Below are 20,705 nucleotides of genomic sequence, written 5' to 3' on the forward strand. Positions count from 1 at the left end.
ATAAAAATTAACACTCACAACGACGTGTATATGCGTGACATTCTGTCAGGCTCTTGTGGGAAATGACGACGTGGCTTGCCTTAGGTAACTAGGTCTGCCTGCCTTTGATAAGCCTAGCTTGTATCTTTAGGAAAGGAGAAGGGCAGGCTTGATGTTAATTAGGGTGTAAATAAAAAAAATAAAAAAAATCTGTTTTCTTTTAAAATCGAATGCAATGTACTCTCTTTTCTATCTTGAATATGAATAGGCATACATTTGTGAAGTTCATTCAGCCTAGGCATATTCAATTCAATTTCAATTTATTTTCATAAGATACATCATTGTGAAATAATATTACAGTGTGTGTTTTTTTAGAATGCACTTATGCTGGAGCTAGAAACATAAATAAGCCCAGAGGGCTTTAAGGCTAGTTCCACCAGAAAAAAATAATTCAAAAAGTATATAAATGCATATAATTAGTGTATTTATGTTACTTTCTACAGGAGGATTAATAAACACTGATCTTGGATGGAGCAAGTGTGTATTGTGCCCGAGTAATGGAAAAGATGTTTTATATTTATTTAAAGAAGACAAAAATGATGTATATTATAATTTGAAATTTAAGGCAAAATAAGAACATTCATAGACAACGACTTACCACTGCTAATTAAGTTTGTGTGGCTGCTTTGCAGGGTGATGAATGCGATATTGCTATGAATCTAATTTCGAATCGGGCTAGATGGCATAAAAGCTGCATTCTTGAGTTATCTTCAACAAGATTACAGAGGGCCATGACAAAAAAAAAGAAAGCAGAAGAAAATCAAAACAGTGATACAATGTGCAAAAGAACAAAGAGCACTGTAAACACAGAAGTACATTTGAGATAATCAAAATGTTTCTTTTTTGATAAAGGAGTCTCGAAGTTAAAAGCATCAATCAAAATGCAAATCCAAATGATGTACTGCTTAAAGTGTAGACGAACGGTAGAGATATAAATATTAGAAAAGCTGCAAATGAAATGGGTGATACCAAGGTGCTTGCCAAATTTTCCAAAGGCACTATGTTTGCACGTGATGCTTATTACCATGACCAATGCATGTTGGCTTTCAGAAATAAATATAATGATATGAGCTGAATGAGCTGTATACAGTTTTCTTGTACACAAAACATAAATCAGACGACAATCAAGAGAGTCAATTGGATTTGGAAGACTAGTGAAATTCTACCTTTAGACAAGAATGAAAAAAGAATGTTCGGGTTTTACTAGGAAGGGATGTACCCCAAGCGCACAACGGACCTAACAACAGCTAGATCTAGGTTGGGTTGTAATTGGTGAATCATGCCTTACACGGAAAAAGAAAGAACTGCCTATGTACACAAGTGCTACAGACAGGAAGGCCCACTACAATGTCACCCTTTCCGAATCATATTAAAGTAGACGACTTATTCCAGTTTGACAGAGAGCAGATATGTATGTCTATCGATGAAAGGAAATTTATAGGAAAAAGAAGCTCGCCTTGAAAACGGAGGTTGGGTTGTCATTTAGAGAAAAAAAGAGATTGTCTACCAAACTACAAAGAGGCGTTAGCAAGGTAAAATTTACTAACGAAAAGTTTTATCAAAAATCACACAAAGAGACTCACACATATTTGAGTTCATGGGTGGTGTAATCAACAAAGGTCACTTAACGTAACGAGGAATGCTCGTTCTTACCATTATTTGGAGTGTACCACCATAGAAAACAAGACAAGGTAGTATAAGAAGAATTTTTGTGTCATACGGGTAGTGTCTCTGGTGAAGTGCTAATTAGTTCCACACACGACAAATCTTCTGTAGAAGTGATTGAGGGCTGCGACATTGCCGACGATGGGGTAGTGAAGGTGATGTTAGCGAACACTGAAAAGCAAGACATTAAACTGACAAATATACTGACAGTATGGTAGGCGAAGTCTCACCTATGGAGCGAACACAAAAGGCAGAGTTAGTAGTGGTTGTTAGGTGCATGTGAACGAAGTTTTAGTGCAACCTGGCGGTAAGATAACAACTGAACAGCCGGACCCAGTAACACAGGTGACATCGGATGTAGCTCCTGTACTCGATTTAAGTTACCTGAATGAAGAAAAGTTAGTGGTATCTAACTGCATAACGAAGTATCCTGATGCTTTCTCGAACGGATCATACGATGTCGGCAAGTGCAACTTGATAACACACTCAATCACGACAACATCGAACCAGGCAATACGACAACCGTTTAGACGTATACACCTAACCCGAATAACTGAAGAAAAGGCTATGATTCAAGAAATGGTTGACCAGCACATCATAAGACCACCAAATCGATGTGTTGTATTGTTGACGATAGTGGACAAAACTCAGCTCTCGCTTAGTTATGTTATTTGACACCTTTTGGAGTTTTATTGCGATTTGGATTTACTAGTAATGAACAAGGAACTGAAATAAAAGGAAAGTAAAAAAAAATAAATTACTAGTTTCAAGTGATTAAGAACTTCTACACCTAGGCCCACGGATAGACAAAATTTGTACCATAAGGTCTATAAAAGGGTTAGGTAGACCCATTTGGGATCTCATACAATAGTACCGCGTCTCTTCTGCCTTTAGAACAACCAATCAGAGCGAAGCGTTGTTGTGCTACGACTAAGTAGTAGTAGGCTAGGCCTAAGTAGGGCCCAGGCTATGTAATGCCAATCAAATAAATACAATACATTTTTTTTAGAACATCGTAAAAATCAGTAAAATACTGTACGACAAAAGGCAGTAACGAGTATAAACAAGACAAACAAAAAGCAGATGTCTGGGAAGCTATTGGGGATGAGGTTGGTGTAGATGGTAAGTCAACAACTACTAGGCCTATATCAAGGCATAACAATATGCCTTGGGTGAGGCATGATGGAGTGGGACAAGTAATTGCTAAATCCTAAAAAGTTATTACCTCCGCCAAGGAGGTTATATTTTGTTATGTAATATGATGACTCTAAAAACATACATTAAAACTTGTAGTGAACAGATATAACAATTGACATATGTATATTGTTGTATCACAGGTGAATCGGCAAAGAAAAAATGGATTAATCTCAGGGATTCTCTTCAGAGAACCATAAAAATAATTCTACTAAAAGTGTTGATGCTGGTGGTGGAGGATTTAAAAAATCTGATCAGATGAATTGTTTAGTTCCATATCTTGAACCGAGACAGTAAGTTTTTATAATTAATATATATATTAGAGGACGCTATTGAAAAGCCAATCATCAAAGATATTAATTAGGTTGTAGTAGCACCAAAAAGGTCTGCCCATCCAACATCCGCATCATCATCGTTATCTAAAGCCCCAAAATATGACAACGTAAGCCTAAAAATTGCTGATTATCTAGAATCAAAAGAAATAAACAAACAATAAATATGCTGGCTTTAGAGGTAAAAGTTGCCGACCTAAAACTCACGCTAATCTCAATTTATGGCACCAACAACGATTCCCCCAGGTTTTACGGCAAAATAAAGTAAGTTATATTAGAATATAAAAATCCACATCGTTTGCGGCGATTGGAACTGTATTTTAGATAAAAAATTATTATTAACAAGATTGATTAAAAGATTATTTAAGACTTAACAACCCAAAGCCAGGAAATACTTAAGTAGGTACATAATTGTTTATGCAACCACTTAGACCAAAATTGTTAATATGCATACCTGCTTAAAAATAGCCACCATTGTATTTACAATAACTGTTTATACAGATATAAATAGGTATAAGCAGGGAAGAGTTAAATTACAATTGTAATTTAACATTTAACTCCTCCCTGGTAAAAGTAAGAAATGAATTACTATGAAGAAAACAATTAACAGACACTTTTGTTGTAAATAATTAGCTATCTAAACCTAATTTGCCTAAACCAAAGTAAACATCAAAATTTGTTTCAAAGCAAAACATTTCTTATTTTTAATTGAATTTTATAGACTATGACCTATTACAAACATGTTTTGTGATTATCGATTATAACATTTAATAACAGCAATAAGCATACACAGTTTATATACAGCAAAATGAAATATCATACATTTTAGGCCTACACATCAATTAATAACAACATACGAGAGAAAACCCACATCTAAAAGCATATAAATTGATTACCATAACATTACATTAGAGCAGTAATGCGTTAAGTAATCAACTTATTTGATGCATTTACTTTTAAGTATCCAACATGCAATTAGCTATGGTCTAAGACAAATTCGATACATAATTATTAAAAGTCCGCCTCTAAATGTCCTATTCATCAGACAGTATATTACTGGGTTACATGACGAGGTCAATAACACCAACCACATCGAAACAGTTATATACGCATCTGGTAAGCGCACCTTCCATAAATTGCAATTTACGACAACTTGGTACGGCAACCACAATGTCAAAAACGTGCCAATGACAATTGCAAACACAAAACCGGATTTGATCTTGGTCCTAATCATATTTGTCGAATTCGATGCAAGTGTTGTAACATTCTGAATACGATTTAGTTGCTGGAAAGTTAACTTACCAATGTGGTAATATGATTTGACTGTTAATGAAACCGGAATAAAAAAACAAAAAACAGACATGATTATTGAAAGAATGATGTTCTCTTCCCACTTAGGTAGACAAGCAAAAGAATAAGGGTCATATTCGTTGTTACCCAATCCTAGGACGATGAAAATAAAAGGCTGAATCCACGTCCAACATAACAAAATGATAACATTCCGTTTGCTCATTTTTGATTCATAAAGTAAAGGGTTAATTATTGAATGGTATCTTTCAACTGATACTGCACATAGCGAAGCAACGCTTGTTAGGTAACACTGTCCAATTATAGAAGAAGATAACTCACAGATCCAGTCTTGTACAAATGGCCATCCATCACATATAGAAGCAGTAACAATAATAGGCATTACGAATAGTCCGACTGAAAGATCTGCGATTGCTAGATTTACGACAAAGACATACGTTTTTGTGTGAAGTGATTCGACTGTGTAGATTACAGCAAGAGTTAAAGAATTACCAATAATTGCAAAAAGCATAAGGATGACAAAAATGACCGTTCTGAATATTATTGTCACTGTGGTTGATGATTCTATTTCGGTAGAATTCATTTTAAATATAAATTCGATGTAGACAATCAACGTCAACAGCGTAAACAAAGAGCTAACAATAAACAGTCCTTTAGATCCAGCTTTATGTGTGTATACGAGAATAATATCACTTTTATATAACACCTAAATAGATTCCTGCCATCTAATTGGACGATTGTGGGTCACATGGTGTTTTATAGACGTTATTATATATCGCCTAAATGGATTCCCGTCATATGTTGAAAAATTAAGTGTAGGCCTATTATATTTACGCTCGCGTGCGCCGTGTATTTCTATTTTTGTCGGCGGAAAAATGTCATCTTTCACTTCATGAAATTATTTTTACCATTCCACTTATAAACATTCATTAATTGTAAACTATTAAACGATGTGATATACAATCGGCCGGAAGCGATTTTTTCCGTACTGGAGTTCGGTTCGTTTCGGAATCGATGGTAAGGCTGCTCATCGCTGCGTGACAACATACACAAAACTGATTCCTACTCCTACTGGTAGAGCAGTTAATGCCATGAGGTGTGCATTTTATTACCAAAGCATGAAACTTGGCACAAAGTTTCTTTCATGTATATGTAGTGAAATGATAAACATTATTACACTACAAATCAATATTTAGAGTAACCATGAGGTGACTTTGGTACTGACACAGAGGGGCAGGTGTAAGGTCCTATTGGTTTTAAAACTATAATTGGCTGAATCACGATTTAAAAGAATATGTGTGTTTTAATCATTAACAGTACCCAAATGACTACAATTTAATTGTTAAGTTCAAAGTATGGAACCTGCAAAATAATATTTTCATTTACAGTAAAGTGTTTGGACTGTTTTCTTAATTATCAGTACCATTAAATCAATTAGTGTATGTCCATTGCAAAAGTTGAAATGGACCATGGTGACCAATTAACACACAAACAGGAAGTTCCCAAGTCCTGTGGGGCTATGTTTGTGTCCAGTTGTGACAGTTTTATTCTAAATCTAGTCAGTCTATCTTGAGATCGACTGAACAACGTTCATTAAGCCTCAGGAAAATGGTATGTTTTACTTTACTTTTGTATTTGATTCTGTTAATTTTATGCTTAGGATTTCGATTTTTCGGCTAAACTCTTAGACTGAATTGAATTTATATTTTGTAGATTAAGTTTTATTTCTTTTTAACTATTATTTGCTTTTAACAAATAATTGACGTCACCGTCATGCACAATAATTATTGATAGGCACACGCCAGTTAAATTATGTATTTACTGCCAAGAAAGCGGTAGTGTAGTGCAGGTTTATCAAATATCAATTGATTTTGAGCCTTTGTCTTTTTATCGTGTTATTCTTAGTTTAAGTATACTTTTGAGACTTCATTGCTCAAATGTATTTATTTTTAATCTATACATTTTAAGGCACTCTTTAATTAACTTGCATAGTGTAAAGAGGCCGAATCTATAACTTTTTATTATAATGACCAACAAAAATGAGTTTGTCAGTCCTATAAAATATGTTGAAGTATTGCAAAATATTCACTTGATTTATTTTAGGCTGTATGTGGTATATACGAACATGAAATAAGACTTCGTATGAGGCCAGTGCCAAGAGAGCCACTGAGCTGGTAAGACATTAAGATATAATTGTTAATTACAAGTTATATAAGTGTAATGTGGTCGTTTTATAAAGAGAATTGGAAATCCTTTATTTTCACAAATAATTGTATTTTGATAATTATAGTTGACATTATGCGTTGCTGCTCAAATTTAATTTAGTTTATTAAGTTTATTATATATATATTCTTAATTACATATTTTTGCATGGAGTTTAATACAATGTATTATATATTTTCAGGTTTTTCTTTTTGCTGTATTTCTTGTTATTCAAATAAAATCATATGAACCTAACAGTGCTTTGCCGTTTCTTTTTGTGACATCCGACCATGCTCTCTGTAATATCCCGTATTACTACATCATATACCTGTAGATTCAAAATATCGGGGATGCCAAGTCTCCAACGTCCGGTATGACGGCCATCTTGATTTCAAAATAATACCATAAAAACAACATAAAAACAAAAAGTGCTCATATATTGGCAACTACAAACAGTAGAGACTTGAAATTGATCTCAAATTGTTCACAATCTAAATATTTCTATTTGCAGCTCTAATAGACAATTTCGCCCAAAAGTGACAGGAAACAGGATTTTCTCGCATCTTCATTCGATTTTGGTGTCATTTTGTTCAGAATAAATATATTTATTTTTGTTGTAATGAAACATTTTCACATAAAATATATATATACTGTATATACAATTTATGACCTTTGACATTTATACGATGTTCTTATGGAATTATGTGATCATAATGTCGTTTATTGTAGTTGTAATTAATTAAGATTAATTATATTAATTCAACATTTGATGGACTTAATAGTATAGTGTACTCAGATCAGACACTCTAAATTTATCAGACTTATTAAATTGCCATGTGCTGAGAGGTGTCATAGTTCAATTCTGAACCTTCTGATTGGCTAAAGGTTTTCATAGTTTTGACACAGCAGGAAAGACAAACAATATATCAAATGGTGAGTTTATTTTTGTTCTATAGACATTATTTTCTACATATAAGTAACATATACTATCCAAGTATCTAATGATGATTGTTAGCAGGGATATGAATAAAAATTAACACTCACAACGACGTGTATATGCGTGACATTCTGTCAGGCTCTTGTGGGAAATGACGACGTGGCTTGCCTTAGGCAACTAGGTCTGCCTGCCTTTGATAAGCCTAGCTTGTATCTTTAGGAAAGGAGAAGGGCAGGCTTGATGTTAATTAGGGTGTAAATAAAAAAAAATTGAAAATCTGTTTCCTTTTGAAATCGAATGCAATGTATGTACTCTCTTTTCTATCTTGAATATGAATAGGCATACATTTGTGAAGTTCATTCAGCCTAGGCATATTCAATTCAATTTCAATTTATTTTCATAAGATACATCATTGTGAAATAATATTACAGTGTGTTTAAAAAAAAAATTAGAATGCACCTAGCTGGAGCTAGAAACATAAATAAGCCCAGAGGGCTTTAAGGCTAGTTCCACCAGAAAAAAATTATTCAAAAAGTATATATAATAAATGTAAATATTGCATAATAAATGCATATATTTAGTGTATTTATGTTACTTTCTACAGGAGGATTTTGGATGGAGCAAGTGTGTATTGTGCCCGAGTAATGGAAAAGATGTTTTATATTTATTTAAAGAAGACAAAAATGATGTATATTATAATTTGAAATTGAAGGCAAAATAAGAACATTCATAGACAACGACTTACCACTGCTAATTAAGTTTGTGTGGCTGCTTTGCAGGGTGATGAATGCGATATTGCTATGAATCTAATTTCGAATCGGGCTAGATGGCATAAAAGCTGCATTCTTGAGTTATCTTCAACAAGATTACAGAGGGCCATGACAAAAAGAAAGAAAGCAGAAGAAAATCAAAACAGTGATACAATGTGCAAAAGAACAAAGAGCACTGTAAACACAGAAGTACATTTGAGATAATCAAAATGTTTCTTTTTTGATAAAGGAGTCTCGAAGTTAAAAGCATCAATCAAAATGCAAATCCAAATGATGTACTGCTTAAAGTGTAGACGAACGGTAGAGATATAAATATTAGAAAAGCTGCAAATGAAATGGGTGATACCAAGGTGCTTGCCAAATTTTCTAAAGGCACTATGTTTGCACGTGATGCTTATTACCATGACCAATGCATGTTGGCTTTCAGAAATAAATATAATGATATGAGCTGAATGAGCTGTATACAGTTTTCTTGTACACAAAACATAAATCAGACGACAATCAAGAGAGTCAATTGGATTTGGAAGACTAGTGAAATTCTACCTTTAGACAAGAATGAAAAAAGAATGTTCGGGTTTTACTAGGAAGGGATGTACCCCAAGCGCACAACGGACCTAACAACAGCTAGATCTAGGTTGGGTTGTAATTGGTGAATCATGCCTTACACGGAAAAAGAAAGAACTGCCTATGTACACAAGTGCTACAGACAGGAAGGCCCACTACAATGTCACCCTTTCCGAATCATATTAAAGTAGACGACTTATTCCAGTTTGACAGAGAGCAGATATGTATGTCTATCGATGAAAGGAAATTTATAGGAAAAAGAAGCTCGCCTTGAAAACGGAGGTTGGGTTGTCATTTAGAGAAAAAAAGAGATTGTCTACCAAACTACAAAGAGGCGTTAGCAAGGTAAAATTTACTAACGAAAAGTTTTATCAAAAATCACACAAAGAGACTCACACATATTTGAGTTCATGGGTGGTGTAATCAACAAAGGTCACTTAACGTAACGAGGAATGCTCGTTCTTACCATTATTTGGAGTGTACCACCATAGAAAACAAGACAAGGTAGTATAAGAAGAATTTTTGTGTCATACGGGTAGTGTCTCTGGTGAAGTGCTAATTAGTTCCACACACGACAAATCTTCTGTAGAAGTGATTGAGGGCTGCGACATTGCCGACGATGGGGTAGTGAAGGTGATGTTAGCGAACACTGAAAAGCAAGACATTAAACTGACAAATATACTGACAGTATGGTAGGCGAAGTCTCACCTATGGAGCGAACACAAAGGCAGAGTTAGTAGTGGTTGTTAGGTGCATGTGAACGAAGTTTTAGTGCAACCTGGCGGTAAGATAACAACTGAACAGCCGGACCCAGTAACACAGGTGACATCGGATGTAGCTCCTGTACTCGATTTAAGTTACCTGAATGAAGAAAAGTTAGTGGTATCTAACTGCATAACGAAGTATCCTGATGCTTTCTCGAACGGATCATACGATGTCGGCAAGTGCAACTTGATAACACACTCAATCACGACAACATCGAACCAGGCAATACGACAACCGTTTAGACGTATACACCTAACCCGAATAACTGAAGAAAAGGCTATGATTCAAGAAATGGTTGACCAGCACATCATAAGACCACCAAATCGATGTGTTGTATTGTTGACGATAGTGGACAAAACTCAGCTCTCGCTTAGTTATGTTATTTGACACCTTTTGGAGTTTTATTGCGATTTGGATTTACTAGTAATGAACAAGGAACTGAAATAAAAGGAAAGTAAAAAAAAATAAATTACTAGTTTCAAGTGATTAAGAACTTCTACACCTAGGCCCACGGATAGACAAAATTTGTACCATAAGGTCTATAAAAGGGTTAGGTAGACCCATTTGGGATCTCATACAATAGTACCGCGTCTCTTCTGCCTTTAGAACAACCAATCAGAGCGAAGCGTTGTTGTGCTACGACTAAGTAGTAGTAGGCTAGGCCTAAGTAGGGCCCAGGCTATGTAATGCCAATCAAATAAATACAATACATTTTTTTTAGAACATCGTAAAAATCAGTAAAATACTGTACGACAAAAGGCAGTAACGAGTATAAACAAGACAAACAAAAAGCAGATGTCTGGGAAGCTATTGGGGATGAGGTTGGTGTAGATGGTAAGTCAACAACTACTAGGCCTATATCAAGGCATAACAATATGCCTTGGGTGAGGCATGATGGAGTGGGACAAGTAATTGCTAAATCCTAAAAAGTTATTACCTCCGCCAAGGAGGTTATATTTTGTTATGTAATATGATGACTCTAAAAACATACATTAAAACTTGTAGTGAACAGATATAACAATTGACATATGTATATTGTTGTATCACAGGTGAATCGGCAAAGAAAAAATGGATTAATCTCAGGGATTCTCTTCAGAGAACCATAAAAATAATTCTACTAAAAGTGTTGATGCTGGTGGTGGAGGATTTAAAAAATCTGATCAGATGAATTGTTTAGTTCCATATCTTGAACCGAGACAGTAAGTTTTTATAATTAATATATATATTAGAGGACGCTATTGAAAAGCCAATCATCAAAGATATTAATTAGGTTGTAGTAGCACCAAAAAGGTCTGCCCATCCAACATCCGCATCATCATCGTTATCTAAAGCCCCAAAATATGACAACGTAAGCCTAAAAATTGCTGATTATCTAGAATCAAAAGAAATAAACAAACAATAAATATGCTGGCTTTAGAGGTAAAAGTTGCCGACCTAAAACTCACGCTAATCTCAATTTATGGCACCAACAACGATTCCCCCAGGTTTTACGGCAAAATAAAGTAAGTTATATTAGAATATAAAAATCCACATCGTTTGCGGCGATTGGAACTGTATTTTAGATAAAAAATTATTATTAACAAGATTGATTAAAAGATTATTTAAGACTTAACAACCCAAAGCCAGGAAATACTTAAGTAGGTACATAATTGTTTATGCAACCACTTAGACCAAAATTGTTAATATGCATACCTGCTTAAAAATAGCCACCATTGTATTTACAATAACTGTTTATACAGATATAAATAGGTATAAGCAGGGAAGAGTTAAATTACAATTGTAATTTAACATTTAACTCCTCCCTGGTAAAAGTAAGAAATGAATTACTATGAAGAAAACAATTAACAGACACTTTTGTTGTAAATAATTAGCTATCTAAACCTAATTTGCCTAAACCAAAGTAAACATCAAAATTTGTTTCAAAGCAAAACATTTCTTATTTTTAATTGAATTTTATAGACTATGACCTATTACAAACATGTTTTGTGATTATCGATTATAACATTTAATAACAGCAATAAGCATACACAGTTTATATACAGCAAAATGAAATATCATACATTTTAGGCCTACACATCAATTAATAACAACATACGAGAGAAAACCCACATCTAAAAGCATATAAATTGATTACCATAACATTACATTAGAGCAGTAATGCGTTAAGTAATCAACTTATTTGATGCATTTACTTTTAAGTATCCAACATGCAATTAGCTATGGTCTAAGACAAATTCGATACATAATTATTAAAAGTCCGCCTCTAAATGTCCTATTCATCAGACAGTATATTACTGGGTTACATGACGAGGTCAATAACACCAACCACATCGAAACAGTTATATACGCATCTGGTAAGCGCACCTTCCATAAATTGCAATTTACGACAACTTGGTACGGCAACCACAATGTCAAAAACGTGCCAATGACAATTGCAAACACAAAACCGGATTTGATCTTGGTCCTAATCATATTTGTCGAATTCGATGCAAGTGTTGTAACATTCTGAATACGATTTAGTTGCTGGAAAGTTAACTTACCAATGTGGTAATATGATTTGACTGTTAATGAAACCGGAATAAAAAAACAAAAAACAGACATGATTATTGAAAGAATGATGTTCTCTTCCCACTTAGGTAGACAAGCAAAAGAATAAGGGTCATATTCGTTGTTACCCAATCCTAGGACGATGAAAATAAAAGGCTGAATCCACGTCCAACATAACAAAATGATAACATTCCGTTTGCTCATTTTTGATTCATAAAGTAAAGGGTTAATTATTGAATGGTATCTTTCAACTGATACTGCACATAGCGAAGCAACGCTTGTTAGGTAACACTGTCCAATTATAGAAGAAGATAACTCACAGATCCAGTCTTGTACAAATGGCCATCCATCACATATAGAAGCAGTAACAATAATAGGCATTACGAATAGTCCGACTGAAAGATCTGCGATTGCTAGATTTACGACAAAGACATACGTTTTTGTGTGAAGTGATTCGACTGTGTAGATTACAGCAAGAGTTAAAGAATTACCAATAATTGCAAAAAGCATAAGGATGACAAAAATGACCGTTCTGAATATTATTGTCACTGTGGTTGATGATTCTATTTCGGTAGAATTCATTTTAAATATAAATTCGATGTAGACAATCAACGTCAACAGCGTAAACAAAGAGCTAACAATAAACAGTCCTTTAGATCCAGCTTTATGTGTGTATACGAGAATAATATCACTTTTATATAACACCTAAATAGATTCCTGCCATCTAATTGGACGATTGTGGGTCACATGGTGTTTTATAGACGTTATTATATATCGCCTAAATGGATTCCCGTCATATGTTGAAAAATTAAGTGTAGGCCTATTATATTTACGCTCGCGTGCGCCGTGTATTTCTATTTTTGTCGGCGGAAAAATGTCATCTTTCACTTCATGAAATTATTTTTACCATTCCACTTATAAACATTCATTAATTGTAAACTATTAAACGATGTGATATACAATCGGCCGGAAGCGATTTTTTCCGTACTGGAGTTCGGTTCGTTTCGGAATCGATGGTAAGGCTGCTCATCGCTGCGTGACAACATACACAAAACTGATTCCTACTCCTACTGGTAGAGCAGTTAATGCCATGAGGTGTGCATTTTATTACCAAAGCATGAAACTTGGCACAAAGTTTCTTTCATGTATATGTAGTGAAATGATAAACATTATTACACTACAAATCAATATTTAGAGTAACCATGAGGTGACTTTGGTACTGACACAGAGGGGCAGGTGTAAGGTCCTATTGGTTTTAAAACTATAATTGGCTGAATCACGATTTAAAAGAATATGTGTGTTTTAATCATTAACAGTACCCAAATGACTACAATTTAATTGTTAAGTTCAAAGTATGGAACCTGCAAAATAATATTTTCATTTACAGTAAAGTGTTTGGACTGTTTTCTTAATTATCAGTACCATCAAATCAATTAGTGTATGTCCATTGCAAAAGTTGAAATGGACCATGGTGACCAATTAACACACAAACAGGAAGTTCCCAAGTCCTGTGGGGCTATGTTTGTGTCCAGTTGTGACAGTTTTATTCTAAATCTAGTCAGTCTATCTTGAGATCGACTGAACAACGTTCATTAAGCCTCAGGAAAATGGTATGTTTTACTTTACTTTTGTATTTGATTCTGTTAATTTTATGCTTAGGATTTCGATTTTTCGGCTAAACTCTTAGACTGAATTGAATTTATATTTTGTAGATTAAGTTTTATTTCTTTTTAACTATTATTTGCTTTTAACAAATAATTGACGTCACCGTCATGCACAATAATTATTGATAGGCACACGCCAGTTAAATTATGTATTTACTGCCAAGAAAGCGGTAGTGTAGTGCAGGTTTATCAAATATCAATTGATTTTGAGCCTTTGTCTTTTTATCGTGTTATTCTTAGTTTAAGTATACTTTTGAGACTTCATTGCTCAAATGTATTTATTTTTAATCTATACATTTTAAGGCACTCTTTAATTAACTTGCATAGTGTAAAGAGGCCGAATCTATAACTTTTTATTATAATGACCAACAAAAATGAGTTTGTCAGTCCTATAAAATATGTTGAAGTATTGCAAAATATTCACTTGATTTATTTTAGGCTGTATGTGGTATATACGAACATGAAATAAGACTTCGTATGAGGCCAGTGCCAAGAGAGCAACTGAGCTGGTAAGACATTAAGATATAATTGTTAATTACAAGTTATATAAGTGTAATGTGGTCGTTTTATAAAGAGAATTGGAAATCCTTTATTTTCACAAATAATTGTATTTTGATAATTATAGTTGACATTATGCGTTGCTGCTCAAATTTAATTTAGTTTATTAAGTTTATTATATATATATTCTTAATTACATATTTTTGCATGGAGTTTAATACAATGTATTATATATTTTCAGGTTTTTCTTTTTGCTGTATTTCTTGTTATTCAAATAAAATCATATGAACCTAACAGTGCTTTGCCGTTTCTTTTTGTGACATCCGACCATGCTCTCTGTAATATCCCGTATTACTACATCATATACCTGTAGATTCAAAATATCGGGGATGCCAAGTCTCCAACGTCCGGTATGACGGCCATCTTGATTTCAAAATAATACCATAAAAACAACATAAAAACAAAAAGTGCTCATATATTGGCAACTACAAACAGTAGAGACTTGAAATTGATCTCAAATTGTTCACAATCTAAATATTTCTATTTGCAGCTCTAATAGACAATTTCGCCCAAAAGTGACAGGAAACAGGATTTTCTCGCATCTTCATTCGATTTTGGTGTCATTTTGTTCAGAATAAATATATTTATTTTTGTTGTAATGAAACATTTTCACATAAAATATATATATACTGTATATACAATTTATGACCTTTGACATTTATACGATGTTCTTATGGAATTATGTGATCATAATGTCGTTTATTGTAGTTGTAATTAATTAAGATTAATTATATTAATTCAACATTTGATGGACTTAATAGTATAGTGTACTCAGATCAGACACTCTAAATTTATCAGACTTATTAAATTGCCATGTGCTGAGAGGTGTCATAGTTCAATTCTGAACCTTCTGATTGGCTAAAGGTTTTCATAGTTTTGACACAGCAGGAAAGACAAACAATATATCAAATGGTGAGTTTATTTTTGTTCTATAGACATTATTTTCTACATATAAGTAACATATACTATCCAAGTATCTAATGATGATTGTTAGCAGGGATATGAATAAAAATTAACACTCACAACGACGTGTATATGCGTGACATTCTGTCAGGCTCTTGTGGGAAATGACGACGTGGCTTGCCTTAGGCAACTAGGTCTGCCTGCCTTTGATAAGCCTAGCTTGTATCTTTAGGAAAGGAGAAGGGCAGGCTTGATGTTAATTAGGGTGTAAATAAAAAAAAATTGAAAATCTGTTTCCTTTTGAAATCGAATGCAATGTATGTACTCTCTTTTCTATCTTGAATATGAATAGGCATACATTTGTGAAGTTCATTCAGCCTAGGCATATTCAATTCAATTTCAATTTATTTTCATAAGATACATCATTGTGAAATAATATTACAGTGTGTTTAAAAAAAAAATTAGAATGCACCTAGCTGGAGCTAGAAACATAAATAAGCCCAGAGGGCTTTAAGGCTAGTTCCACCAGAAAAAAATTATTCAAAAAGTATATATAATAAATGTAAATATTGCATAATAAATGCATATATTTAGTGTATTTATGTTACTTTCTACAGGAGGATTTTGGATGGAGCAAGTGTGTATTGTGCCCGAGTAATGGAAAAGATGTTTTATATTTATTTAAAGAAGACAAAATGATGTATATTATAATTTGAAATTGAAGGCAAAATAAGAACATTCATATACAACGACTTACCACTGCTAATTAAGTTTGTGTGGCAGCTTTGCAGGGTGATGCATGCGACATTGCTATGAATCTAATTTCGAATCAGGCTAGATGGCATAAAAGCTGCATTCTTGAGTTATCTTCAACAAGATTACAGAGGGCCATGACAAAAGGAAAGAAAGCAGAAGAAAATCAAAACAGTGATACAATGTGCAAAAGAACAAAGAGCACTGTAAACACAGAAGTACATTTGAGATAATCAAAATGTTTCTTTTTTGATAAAGGAGTCTCGAAGTTAAAAGCATCAACCAAAATGCAAATCCAAATGATGTACTGCTTAAAGTGTAGACGAACGGTAGAGATATAAATATTAGAAAAGCTGCAAATGAAATGGGTGATACCAAGGTGCTTGCCAAACTTTCCGAAGGCACTATGTTTGCACGTGATGCGTATTACCATGACCAATGCATCTTGGCTTTCAGAAATAAATATAATGATATGAGCTGTAAAAGCTGAATGAGCTGTATACAGTTTTCTTGTACACAAAACATAAATCAGACGACAATCAAGAGAGTCAATTGGATTTGGAAGACTAGTGTAGACAAGAATGAAAAAAGAATGTTCTGGTTTTACTAGGAAGGGATGTACCCCAAGCGCACAACGGACCTAACAACAGCTAGATCTAGGTTGGGTTGTAATTGGTGAATCATGCCTTACATGGAAAAAGAAAGAACTGCCTATGTACACAAGTGCTACGGACAGGAAGGCCCACTACAATGTCACCTTTTCCGAATCATATTAAAGTAGACGACTTATTCCAGTTTGACAGAGAGCAGATATGTATGTCTATCGATGAAAGGAAATTTATAGGAAAAAGCAGCTCCACTGCCATTTAGAGAAAAAAAGAGATTGTCTACCAAACCACAAAGAGGCGTTAGCAAGGTAAAATTTACTAACGAAAAGTTTTATCAAAAATCACACAAAGAGAACACACATATTTGAGTTCATGGGTGGTGTAATCAACAAAGGTCACTTAACGTAACGAGGAAAGCTCGTTCTTACCATTATTTGGAGTGTACCACCATAGAAAACAAGACAAGGTAGTATAAGAAGAATTTTTGTGTCATACGGGTAGTGTCTCTGGTGAAGTGCTAATTAGTTCCACACACGACAAATCTTCTGTAGAAGTGATTGAGGGCTGCGACATTGCCGACGATGGGGTAGTGAATGTGAAGTTAGCGAACACTGAAAAGCAAGACATTAAACTGACAAAAGACAGTATGGTAGGCGAAGTCTCACCTATGAAGCGAACACAAAAGGCAGAGTTAGTAGTGGTTATGAGGTGCATGTGAACGAAGTTTTAGTGCAACCTGGCGGTAAGATAACAACTGAACAGCCGGACCCAGTAACACAGGTGACATCGGATGTAGCTCCTGTACTCGATTTAAGTTACTTGAATGATGAAGAAAAGTTAGTGGTATCTAACTGCATAACGAATTACTGTATCCTGATGCTTTCTCGAACGGATCACACGATGTCGGCAAGTGCAACTTGATAACACACTCAATCACGACAACATCGAACCAGGCAATACGACAACCGTTTAGACGTATACACCCAACCCGAATAACTGAAGAAAAGGCTATGATTCAAGAAATGGTTGACCAGCACATCATAAGACCATCAAATCGATGTGTATGCATTGTTGACGATAGTGGACAAAACTCAGCTCTCGCTTAGTTATGTTATTTGACACCTTTTGGAGTTTTATTGCGATTTGGATTTACTAGTAATGAACAAGGAACTGAAATAAAAAGGGAGAAGGAAACTCTTTTTTTATTACAGAAAATTACTAGTTTCAAGTGATTAAGAACTTCTACACCTAGGCCCATGAATAGACAAAATTTGTACCATAAAGTCTATAAAAGGGTTAGTTCGACCCATTTGGGACCGCGTCTCTTCTGCCTTTAGAACAACCAATCAGAGCGAAGCGTTGTTGTGCTACGACTAAGTAGGGCCCAGGCTATGTAATGCCAATCAAATAAATACAATACATTTTAATTTGTTTTTTTAGAATATCGTAAAAATTAGTAAAACACTGTACGACAAAAGGCAGTAACGAGTATAAACAAGACAAACAAAAAGCAGATGTCTGGGAAGCTATTTGGGATGAGGTTGGTGTAGATGGTAAGTCAACAACTACTAGGCCTATATCAAGGCATAACAATATGCCTTGAGTGAGGCATGATGGAGTGGGGCAAGTAATTGCTAAATCCTAAAAAGTTATTACCTCCGCCAAGGAGGTTATATTTTGTTATGTAATATGATGACTCTAAAAACATACATTAAAACTTGTAGTGAACAGATATAACAATTGACATATGTATATTGTTGTATCACAAGTGAATCGGCAAAGAAAAAATGGATTAATCTCGGGATTCTCTTCAGAGAACCATAAAAGTAATTCTACTAAAAGTGTTGATGCTGGTGGTGGAGGATTTAAAAAATCTGATCAGATGAATTGTTTAGTTCCATATCTTGAACCGAGACAGTAAGTTTTTATAATTAATATATATTAGAGGACGCTATTGAAAAGCCAATCATCAAAGATATTAATTAGGTTGTAGTAGCACCAAAAAGGTCTGCCCCTCCAACATCCGCATCATCATCGTCATCTAAAGTCCCAAAATATGACAACGTAAGCCTAAAAATTGCTGATTATCTAGAATCAAAAGAAATAAACAAACTCCTCCATATACATGGCTGCAGTCGCGTGCTCAAATTTGAGTTAGTGTTTACCGACCAACCGACCGACATAGTGAGCTGTCGAGTCGCGTTTGCACGCAACTAATAAGGACGCATTAAAACTGTTTTTCGAATCAACATTTCAAACTGTCAAATCTTTTCCAAAGATCAAACAAATTCAAGTTAAAAATGTATACTCATTTAATTAGACTCAAAGTTTTTATTTATTCATAACTTTGAAAATATTGGTGCAATGTCAATATTTTGAAATTAATAAAACGTATATGTTGAAATATAAATTGGTGAATAGTCATATCTGTCAAGCTGGACATCAAGGTGCAAATCATACGCTAGGATTGGTTTGATTTTGGCCTATGTCCGAACATGTAACTTCTTGGTGTGAAAAATGTGACCGTTGTTCCAAAGCAAAATTGGGTCCAAAATACGAGAATCACGAGTATTATCGCTACTAAACCTAATGAAGTGGTGGCTGGACTTTGGTAGAGAAGGACACTGATAGAGAAAACGTCTTAGTGGTTGATGATGTATACCAATAGACGTGGCGGCGACCAATAATCAAATTTGAAATTCCACAGCGACTTCATTCGGATCAATGAAGAAACTTTGAGTCTTCTTTAATAAAAGCCCTGTGCAATATTTATGAAGTGACTAAGACTAGGATCATCCGGAAAAGCTCAAGCAGAACGCTTCAATAGAACCCTTCATAATTACCCAGCAGCCGGAAACGACGATGGTCTGAACATCTATCTGAAGTTCTTTTCGCATACAACCAACATAGCAGAACATTCTTCTACAGGTTTCTCTCCTTTCGTTTTGATGTTTGGTAGAGAGCCCTGGTTAGCATGCAGAGAAATTAAGGAATTGTTAGCTTCTAGTACTGAAAATATGAAGATAGCAAATGAGAAAGCAGCGGAGCATTTCAAGCAACAAACTCAGTACAGAAAGAAATTGTTTGATCAGAAAGGCGAAGAAAAACCACTCGCAGTAAGTACAAGTGTTCACAAAATCACATCCACTAGGTAGACATAAAATTGCAGATGAATGGAAGTCTTCAGTATTCAAAATGGTATCAAGGCCTGGAAGTAACACCTCATACGTTATCCAACTTGCAGATGGGATTGGAACTTGAAAAATGTACATTGCAGAGAAATTAAACCATGTCCTGAACACTACCAACATGTTTACTACAAACCACAGCTGACATTGTCAGATGATTTGCAATCAGAGGTTGAAGATGAGACTGTACCTCTTAGACATCAATGAAACGGTGTTCAGAACAATAAAGAAACTCAGTCTAAGTAACTTAATTTTAAGTTTGAGGACAAACTAAGTTTGAACAGGGGAGTGTGGGGATTAACCTAATCCTGTGTTAATTAAATACTGCCCCCTATAATTGTTATCAGTTCTTTGTTCTAATGTAGCTTTTTGACCGCTCACATTAATTGCTTTCTTTTGTAGCCTATACAATGAACCGGTCAAGGAAGCATCACAACAGTGGAGTGGAATCGTGGAAGTTGCAACTTCGCTGTAATACTACTGTATTTAGGAGTTTAATTTAAATAAATTACTGTATAATATTGTACTTCTTCTTGGATAAGAAGAGGAAAATAATCGATAAAATTTGAATTATGAAAATGAAATTCTAAAAATACAGTATTTATTTTGCCATAAGAACGCAAAAAACTAAACGTACAATACAGTACAGTGTACTATATGTATTTAATACATATTGTAGTATCGAGCACCAGTAGCAGAGACGACGTC

At 34.4% G+C, this 20,705-nt stretch overlaps 1 protein-coding gene across 1 annotated transcript; it reads right to left on the reverse strand.

Annotated features, from left to right (window-relative positions):
- Positions 1-4,209: 4,209 nt before the first annotated feature.
- On the reverse strand, positions 4,210-5,218 carry LOC144853268 (trace amine-associated receptor 5-like). Its single transcript, XM_078711114.1, has one exon. It carries the CDS (start codon positions 5,119-5,121, stop codon positions 4,210-4,212), a length of 912 nt encoding a protein of 303 aa, XP_078567240.1. The 5' UTR covers positions 5,122-5,218.
- Between the last annotated feature and the right edge of the window lie 15,487 nt (positions 5,219-20,705).

This window comes from Antedon bifida, chromosome 1, assembly GCF_963402885.1.
Source record: "Antedon bifida chromosome 1, ecAntBifi1.1, whole genome shotgun sequence".
Lineage (NCBI taxonomy): Eukaryota > Metazoa > Echinodermata > Crinoidea > Comatulida > Antedonidae > Antedon > Antedon bifida.

Coding starts and splice junctions, on each gene's coding strand:
- LOC144853268 (XM_078711114.1), bottom strand. CDS start 5,121: ATGAATTCTACCGAAATAGAATCATCAACCACAGTGACAATAATATTC.